We start from the raw sequence: 9879 nt of genomic DNA on the forward strand, positions 1-9879 counted from the left end.
ATCCAGCACTTTCATGAGCTATTGATGTTTTCCTGGTACTTCGAGTTAAGAGCCTCTTCCATAGTTCAAAAGCTGACATCAAAATACTATTTCTGTTGTCAAATAGGGTCTCCAGCAGACTGTTTCATAGCATAGCATTTATTGAGCACCTACTGTGTGCAAGAGAAGGTGGCGACTCCAGAATGTCAATGTAATAGGGGTTTAGAGGCTGTCGCCTGGTTGTAAACTGACGGGGAGTAGGTGGAGTCTCAGAGCTTAGTCTGGAAGCCCTGTGTGCAAAGCAAGCGCACAGCTTTTGTTAGGAGAGGATGTTTGCGGGTGGTGCCGGGGAAGCTGATGGAGGTTATGGGGACAGCTAGAATCTCCCTAAGCCACCTGTTGGGACAACTTGACATGAGGAATTATGGTAGATAAAATATGTCCCCTGCCCTCTGGAAAGAGACCTTCAGCAGTATGCCTTGTGTTTCTGTTGCTTTGTTCTTACTACTTGAAGCACCAACAACATGGGTGGTTTCCACATCTCCTCCCTGCTCCTGGAGTGGCAGCAAACACCGATCTTGGGCAGTGGATGAAGCGGCGGCGGGTGGGGGGGCGGGGGGGAGGAGGTTGTGGTTCTGCATCAGTTCCAAGAACTTCGCTGGAGGCCATTTCCTGGAACGCCTCTCCTCTGGCAGTGAATTGCTCAGTCAGGATGCTCGCGTTTAAAATCCTTTACTGTCTCCCATCCCCAGCAAGATGGCATCCAAGTGACCTAAACTTGTCTCTCTAAACCCTTCATGGTCTGACTCCTGCTTCCATGTCTATACCCAAAGCCGGGCACACTGACCACCAGGCAAGTTCCTTCAGGAGTTGTGACCCCTCTTCCTTCTTTCCTCTGCCTCAGGCACTGCCCTCTCCCCCCACCTCCTGTTTATCTTCCTAGTGGTCCCCTTCTCTTTCTTGAGGATCACTTCCTCCAGGGAGGCCTCTCTGATGCCCCCCATCTGAGTTAGACACACTTCTCTGCACCTACCTTGACTGTAACTCCTACCACAATTCATGGCTTTCTCGTCTAAACAGACCACTGCTCTGTGACTCCTCGTGTCCTCTGAGCACAGCATGGTGCCTGGCACATAGTAGGTGCTTGGAAATATTAGGGAGGGGATACAAGTAAAGGAGAAAGGCATAAGAGAAAAAGGGAAGAAAGAGAGAAGCGGAGAAGGAGAAAGGAAGGAAAGAGGCGTAAGTTAACATCTGTCCGTGATTGATGCAGCCGAAGTTGAACTGTCTGGCGTTCCTACAGTCACAGATCAATTTTACCCAGCACACCTAACATAGCACAGGTTTCTTTGCCGTACTGAAGTGCTTTCTGGATTATTAACTGTCCGTCGCTGTCCAAATATTTAGTGTCAAGGTACTCTATAGTGTTTGGGTCTTTAAAAATGTGTCATCCTGTGATGCTATGAATAGTGATGGCAGGTTGGAGCATATTTCATGAATAAGGTGCCTCCATCCCATTCTCTGTTCCGTCCCCTAAACATAATAGATTAGCTGGTTGATTTTGAGGAATTTGCCAATGATAAGTGGAAGGATCATTTCACCTTATATAAGAATGCAAGTTATCATTAGCAAGCAGTCAGCTTGCTCTGCGTCACAGAAAAATGGAAGACCCATGTCATGCCCCCAGCAGGTGGCTCAATGCCCAGCACTTAGTTTCACCCAGGAAAAAGAGTTGTTAATGACAGGGGTATTGAAGGCAATTCTACAGACAATGCAGCACTTGACTCTGCAGTGAGCTCCATGCTGGGAAGGTCATTTCATGAATGAGTCTTCAAAAGCCCAATCCATCCACAGATCTGTGTGCGATGCTTTTAGGAAGGATCAGCACATCCTGTTCACAGGTTCAGTCAATTCCTTCCTCACCCCCAGTTCCTAGCTTGGGATCTGACACATAGTATATCTCAAGAAAATGAGTGTTGCTTGAAAAAAGAAATCAAAGGCTTGTTGAATGCCTGTTAACTTGGCTTCACAAGACCCCTCCTCTTCTCTCTGCCCCCCAAGCCTGAACCTAAGCAACAGCGACATCCTGACCATCTACGACGGTGATGAGGTCATGCCCCACATCTTGGGACAGTACCTTGGAAACAGCGGACCCCAGAAGCTGTACTCGTCCACGCCGGACCTAACCATCCAGTTCCACTCAGACCCTGCCGGGCTCATCTTTGGGAAGGGCCAGGGATTCATCATGAACTACATAGGTAAGTACTCTAGCCAGTCACTTTTTCTCCTTGGGTTTAGGTGCAAGTTAAGACAGTTTCTTCTAGATATGTCTTTTGGGGAGGGTTGTGCTACGTGAGTTTTTTAATATATTGACATGGTAAATATACGTCATTTTTTTTAAGAGGTTGGTCTCTCTAGTCGGAAGGACAAGGGTTCAAGTCTTAGGATTATCATTGATGAGTGTGTGACGTTGGGCAAGTCACTTAACCTCTCTGAGCCTCTTTTTTGGCATCTGTAAAATGGGAATAGTGATACCTCCTCCACAGGGTTGATATCAGGACTTAGCAGATAATGTCTCATAACTTTAAGATTCATCATTTTCCATTTGCAGTCAGCTGTGACTTTATATCGTCAGCACACTCTTCCATGTTTGCAACTTCTCAAAGCATTACCTATGCCATCTTGCCTGAACTGAAGCTTGGCTCTCCCCGAGGACTCTTCTTCTGCAGCCCCATCCAACCAAGACAGCCCTTTCTCTCCTACCTCCCATACTTTATTTTTTTAAATTTTTATTGGAGTATAGTTGATTTACAATGTTATATTAGTTTCAGGTGTACGGCAAAGTGAATTAGTTACACATATACATATATCCACTCTTTTTTAGATCCCTTTCCCATACGGGCCATTACAGAGTACCGAGTAGAATTACCTGTGCTATATAGTAGGTCTTTATTAGTTATCAGTTTTATATATGGTAGTGTGTATATGTGAATCCCAATCTCCAATTTATCCCTTCCTCCCTTCCCCTCTGGTAACCATAAGTTTGTTTTCTACATCTGTAACTCTGTTTCTGTTTTGTAGATAAGTTCATTTGTACCCTTTTTTTTAGATTCCACATATACGCAACATCATGTGGTAATGTCTTTCTGTGTCTGACTTACTTCATTCCATACGACAGTCTCTAGGTCCATCCACGTTGCTGCAAATGGCATTATTTCGTTCTTTTTTATGGCTGAGTAATATTCCGTTATATATAGGTACCACATCTTTTTATCCATTCCTCTCCTGATGGACACTTAGGTTGCTTCCACATCTTGGCTGTTGTAAATAGTGCTGCTGTTGGCGCTGGGGTGCACGTATCTTTTCGAGTTATGGTTTTCCCCAGATATATGCCCAGGAGTGGTATTACTGGATCATATGATGGCTCTATTTTTAGTTTTTTAAGGAACCCTCCATACTCTTCTCCCGTACTTTAGATTCTTTCTTGCTGCTCAGTGTGTCTTCCAAACCTTTTCTCTTCCCATCATCTTTTAAAAACATCCTGCCATAAAGTTCAAACTAAGTTCACACGTGAGCCTCCAGTACCCCCTTCTTAATTATTTCATCCACCCACACCCTTCCCTCCTCACCACTCACCCTGAAACTCCCCCTTATTCATTCCTGGCTCCATCTCCCTCCTCTGCTCAAGCTCTAAACCTTGGAGGGTCCCATCCTGGACCCTGTCCTGCCTTCTATCTGTGTGCTGTCATCCAGGCCCATGGTTTTAAACAATGCTTATCTCTATTCCATTGACCCCTAGTTTGTACCTACAGCCTTGACCTCTCCCGTGAACTCCAGATCTCTCCAGCTCCCTGCTCACCGCGCTCTTGCATGTCTCACTGGCAGCTCAGGTTTAGCACGGACAGAACAGAGCGACCTCTTTGCCTCCCTGCCCTCACCACCTCTCACTGCTCCTGCTGTCTGCCCAGCCCAGGAGGCGGAACCACAACTCTCCTGGTTTCTCAGTCTGCTTCCCCTGTATCCAGTCCATCCTCTCAACTCTACTGCCACAGTGTGTCTCAGATCCAAGTACTCTTGTCCATCTATCCACGTCCACCACCCTAGTCCAAGCTGCTATCCTCGCCAGCAGCACTGTGAAGTCCCACTGATCCCAGCCCTGGAAGGGACTTGAACTGACAGAGTGTCTGGTCCAGCCCTGTCTCGTCACAGCACAAGAAGCCCTGGACCACCAAGGATGAGGGACTTGATCATCAGGGGTGGACCTGAGGCTCACACCCAGGCTTCCTGGCTCCCAGCTCTTAGGGTTTCTCTACCCCCAATATTTTTGGCAATAGTAGAGAACCTGGGAGACGCAAAGAGGTAGAGAAGACCTAACTTCTTTTGGCATCCAGGATGGTGGGCGCTTGCCTCCTGAGGATTTCGATGGGCAGGATTCAGCCAGCAGTTAGGGGACTTGCTTGCACCCCCCCAGGGAAGAGGTTGACATCTTGATTTCCAAGATGGAACCGGGAAAAAGGAGGACTGATCCTGCCAAGTCTCTCTGCCACCACCAAAGACCCTCTGGCTTGAGCATGATTCCGTGTCTTTGGTTCTTCCCCTTGGCTTGAAGATTTGCCCATGTCTAGCTAATACAAAGTGTTCTCTTTGTATCTCCTGCTGCCTCCAGAATACAAGCTAGTTCCCTGACCATTGGCCGTCTCAAGGAGCCTCATGCATATGAAAAGAAGTCCCTTGCTTTCTTTATTTCCAGCTGGTGGGCACTTCCCTTCCCCGCTCTGCTCTGCAGGTACCTCTCAGAGAAGCAATCACAAGTATTGATCTCTTTCTTATGTTACTCGGGCCTTTTTACCCTTGATTGCGACGCTGGGTATTTTCAGAGTGTTACTGCTGCCACTTTCCATGCGTTCTTTACTGGGTGATGCCCTGGGCAGAGGCTGTCCAGGCGACGTGCCCTCCAGAGTCAGCTGCCTTTGGAGGGAAAGTTTCTGGCGACTTCAAGGCTTCAGTCTGTCTCCTTAGACCTTTCCTCCCCGCCTCCCTCCCTACTGGAAGATGAGGTCATAGTTTTGCTCATTTGTCTCCCCTGGTGCCCGAGTCAGTCTTGCAAAACTGCATTCAGCTTGATGGAAGAAATATGACTCTATCCAAGGCTGCCCAAGGTTGACCAGAAAGCCTGGCCATTGTTCAGTTTGGCAATATTTTGAAGAGGAGGTGCTCTTGTTAATTGAAGCCGAAACTTAGATTCGTGTGACAATTTGCGGTTGGCAAGCACTCTTACATATATTATTTTATTTCATCTTCAAACGCATTATCTCCATTTTCCAGAGAGTTTGGTTCACAAACTTTCATGCTAGGCCCTGTCCTAGGCATCAGGATACAGGAATGAATAGAATTCTCTCCCTGCCCTTGAGCCAGTTAGTGAAAATGGAAGAGTCCCATTAACAGACAATATCAGGATCATATGCTGATGAGCACAGGATTTCAGAGAGTGCTTTCCAGGGGTACACAGCCTAGCTAATATGGGTAACACAAAAAGAGAGAACAGCTCAACTTTTTTCTTATTTCTCTTAAAGAAACACAGATTAATTTCACAGAAAAGGAAAGTGGGCCTTTATGTCCATGTTGATGTCAATCAATTGCCCATGACTACCTGGGTTGAAGACCGTGTTGTTTTCAGGGGAGGCCATGCCTGAAGTCAGTGGAAAAGAATGCCGTGATTGATTAGTGATGTCTGTCATGGGCATGGGAGAGGTATTTGCTACCCTAGGTCTAGATTTAACCAGACACAGATGCAACTCCCATCCAGTAGAGGGATCAGATGGAAGGGTTAGGGGTTTCTGTTGTCATCTAGAGAATTTGGTTTTTCTTTTTTGTCTTCGTTGCTGCGTACGAGCTTTCTCTAGTTGCGGCAAGCGGGGGCTACTCTTTGTTGCGGTGCGCGGGCTTCTCACTGTGGTGGCTTCTCTTGTGCCAGAGCACGGGCTCTAGGCACACGGGCTTCAGTAGTTGTGGCCTGTGGGCTCTAGAGCGCAGGCTCAGTAGCTATGGCTCACAGGCTTAATTGCTCCGCGGCACGTGGGATCTTCCTGGACCTGGGCTCAAACCCGTGTCCCCTGCATTGGCAGGTGGATTCTTAACCACTGTGCCACTAGGGAAGCCCCTCATCTAGAGAATACTAAAGCTCCTACACTGATCTCAAGGCCTGACTGACCCCAGCTCTGGAAAGTGGCCGAGGCTTATCTGCTCTGGCTGCTGTCAGAACCTTCCATAGGAACACTGGGCCTCCATGGTTCTGACTTCCCATAATTCTTCTTTGCACAGACAGAAGCAAAGACCCATTCTTCTCACTGCTTCTTATGTTTTGCTGTTGTCTGTGGTCAAGTGCATGGGAGGGAAGGGAATTAAAAAGCAGAGATAAGTAAGCAGTGTTTTTCAAAGAGATATTGGTCACTTGTTTGTTTATTCCTCTAATCCCAGGATAATAAATAAGTTCCATATTGTAGGTTAACTCCAATCAAATGACAGTGGCTCCCTGGAATGCTGTGTTGAGAAGGATTGGGAGGTTTCAGCTTGATTCAAAGAAAGAGATTGCTATGGTTGATTAGTGATGTCTGCCATGAGCATAAGACTGGGAAGTGGTGGTATGTATTCAGTACATTTAGGTATTTCTTTTGCCCAGAAGTTGGACCATGGTGCTTATCTTTACTGTGAGCATGGAACCATGACTTCAGATCTCTATATTCCTGGTGCCTGGCACATAGTAGGCACTCACATCTTAGTCAGACAAATCAATGAATCCATATAACTCGTCTTAGTGTTATTCTTATATCCTGCACATTAATTAGTTTTCATCTTGCCTCTAGGGATAGGCAGGGTCATGATTCTTTTCTCCATTCTCTGATTGAGGACGGTGAGGCTCAGAGACGTTTATTGACATGACTGCAGTCACACAGCTTCTAAAATAAAGAAAGAAGATTAGAAGGGAAGTTCTCTGACTGCTGGGCCAGTTTTCTCATTCTAAGCAAAGTTAACAAAGGTTCATGGGAACAGATAATTCCAGAAGCTCTGCCTAGGGTGTTTGGTGAACATGCAGACTCCTGAATCAGGGTCTCTGGGGGTAGAGTCTGGGAACTGAAGAACAGAAGGTTAAGTGACTTAGCCAAAACCACCCAGTTAGTAGACAGTGGGGCCAAGGTTTGAATCAAGGCTCTGCTGCACGGTGGCAGCCGCTGAGAATGACCAGTGTGATGAATGCTACGGAGGAGACGGGAGGGCCCATGGAAATGTACAGCCGTGCCGGCTCATCTTGAAAAGTCAGACAAGCAAACCTTTCTCAGTCCCGGAGCATTTGGCACGAGGCAGACCACATAGCCAGTATTTGCCCCCATTTCTTCTCTTTCATCCAGAGTTTGAACATTTGCAGCTGTGTCCCAAATCCAGGGCTTGGCTGTTTTTTCAAAGGCCTAAAAATAAGAGGCTCCTGTCCCCCACCAAGCAATTCTAGAAGCCATTTCCCGCTCCCCTTCTTCTTGCAGACACCCAGGAGATCTCCTTCCCCCAAACAAAATCATGATGAAATCCCGGGAAAAGCCGTTGCTTGTTTCTCAGAATGACTTTCCTGCAGACAATGGAGGTGCTTTGCTTTCCCCAGAAGCACGTTAGAACCGCAGATTAATTACATGGCATAATTAGCCCTCTTCTCAAACTCTGTGCAATGGGCACTTGGAAGCGAGAGTGATAATGGTGGGCTTTGGATTGCTACCTCAGTGACAAAGGTTTGCAGGAGGAAAACAGAGTTATTCCAGAGGAAGATTCTGTGACGATAAGATTCTGTGATGATAAGTAGCATTTTCTGGAGTGTGGTTAATGTTCACTGATGGTAGGCAATGTGATTTGAAGAATGCAACCAATAATTATTTCTATCTTAATAGTTACGTGTTTGTCTTAGTCTGCATTACAAAAATGTATATGCCTAATCTATCAAACCCATAGATTTATGGGCATTCTTAGGGTAAGGCTGAGTATAGTAGCAACCTATTGCTACGTAACAGATGATGCCCCGCAAAATTAGCAATAAACGTTTACTGTCTCACAGTTCCTGTGAGTCAGGAATTCAGGAGTTAATACTGGGCGGTCCTGATTTGGGGGCCTGTCATGAGGTTATAGTCGAGATATCAGCTGGGGCTGCAGTCCTCTGATGACTTGGCTGGAGGTTCCACATCCAAAATGAAAAGAAATCATTGTAAAATCCCCCTAGAGAAGAGCTCTTGCAGGTTAAGGGATTTCAGAAGTTGTGTTGCTTACTTCTGGGGGTTTTTTCTTCTATTTTTTCTTTCCTCTGACATTCATAAAAGGAACCCCCAACAACAAGGCCACCTCCCCATCTAAGGATGATGTTTTTGTTTTAAAGAGGTGTCAAGGAACGACTCCTGCTCAGATTTGCCCGAGATCCAGAATGGTTGGAAAACCACTTCTCATACGGAGCTCGTGAGGGGAGCCAGAATCACCTACCAGTGTGACCCCGGCTATGACATCGTGGGGAGCGACACCCTCACCTGCCAGTGGGACCTCAGCTGGAGCAGCGATCCCCCATTTTGTGAGAAAAGTAAGAGTAGTCTTGTTGTTTTCCTCTAGTCATTGGATGGAAAATCCCTCCCATGGAGTATTTTTTGCATGGATGCAGAGGAGCTATTCAGTGTAGAATCTGGCCTCTCTTCTACTCCACCGACACACCGGTGTTCACCAATGTCATTTTGTAGCCCAAGGGCAGGGATCTCAGACTCAGGTGGTTTCAAAAGCCTGGCAGATAATGGAAATAAGTAAAGCAGGCTGGGTGTGAGACATTAGGGAATGGTGTGGCCTGCGGTCAGCAGGGATATATGTAGCCTGTGTAAAAACATCATTCAAATTCAAGTCGTTAAAATACCTGCAGAAGCCAAGCAAAACAAATGTAAGTTGGCCCTAGGAGCCCCAGTTCAAAACCCCTATGGTAGGTAGCCAACTTTTTTTTTTTAAGGCACGTTTTATTTTCTCAACATTTCCAAAATGGAAATAGTTTGATCGATGATAATTTTTTAAAAGAAGTAGCTTGAATTTTCTGGCAGTGCCTTAGTGAAGGTATCTAGAGAAACAAGAAAACTTCTCCTTGCTTCTAAACCTTCAGTGGTCTTTCTCTTGCATTTACATTAAAGTAGACACTGGTAGGTAGCTGACTTTATCCAGACAGCATCCAGCCCAGTCTCCTGGTTCCTTCTGCCTGCTCCCCTAAGTGCTGGCCTGAGTGCAGGCCAAGTGTGTCTAGTGATAGCTGAGTTTAGCGTCTGGAAGAGGGGTAGCGACAGGAAGTGCCTCTAATGGTTTCTACCCTGATGTCTTAGTATCGGGGTGGGGGGGAGCTAAATTTGGCCTCTCCCCTCATCCATTTGCGTCCCACCTCCTACATAAAGCTCTAGTCTGCAACCTTCTTCCTGGGAATCCTCGGATCCTTGGTGATACTTTGGTAGATCTGTTCAGCATGACTTAAATCACCAATTGCCCAAGAAGAAATATTAAGTGCAGCAGAGAAAGAGGCTGTCAGGGAAGGAGAGCATGGGGGGGCTACATACAATTCCTGTCATAAACGTTCCAACATCAAGGAAGATTATAATGGTGGGAAACATGAAAGAACTCGCTGAAGATCCATAAAACCAGCTACACATTGATTCGTTCTGCAACAGAATGTGGGGTGTGTGTATGTGTGTGGATTGTGATAGAAAATAAAAATGGACAGTGAGATGTGCAATTAAGAGAGATCCATCACGAACCCACCAGTGCGATCTACATCATCATTATTATTTTTTAAACATTTTTAAAGGCTTGGAGGGGACATAACACTAGCTCTCTATGGGGGGGGGGGGGGGC

At 46.3% G+C, this 9879-nt stretch overlaps 1 protein-coding gene across 1 annotated transcript in view; it reads left to right on the forward strand.

Moving 5' to 3' along the window:
• Positions 1-9879, forward strand: part of SEZ6L (seizure related 6 homolog like) — an 82193-nt gene that overhangs the window by 46349 nt on the left and 25965 nt on the right. Inside the window, exons 10-11 of the mRNA XM_007461211.1 lie at positions 2041-2237; positions 8390-8584. Of these exons, the coding sequence (XP_007461273.1) occupies positions 2041-2237; positions 8390-8584 (392 nt within the window). The remainder of the gene's footprint in view (positions 1-2040; positions 2238-8389; positions 8585-9879) is intronic.

This window comes from Lipotes vexillifer, unplaced genomic scaffold (genome assembly GCF_000442215.2).
Source record: "Lipotes vexillifer unplaced genomic scaffold, Lipotes_vexillifer_v1.1 scaffold691, whole genome shotgun sequence".
In the NCBI taxonomy this organism is placed as follows: domain Eukaryota; kingdom Metazoa; phylum Chordata; class Mammalia; order Artiodactyla; family Lipotidae; genus Lipotes; species Lipotes vexillifer.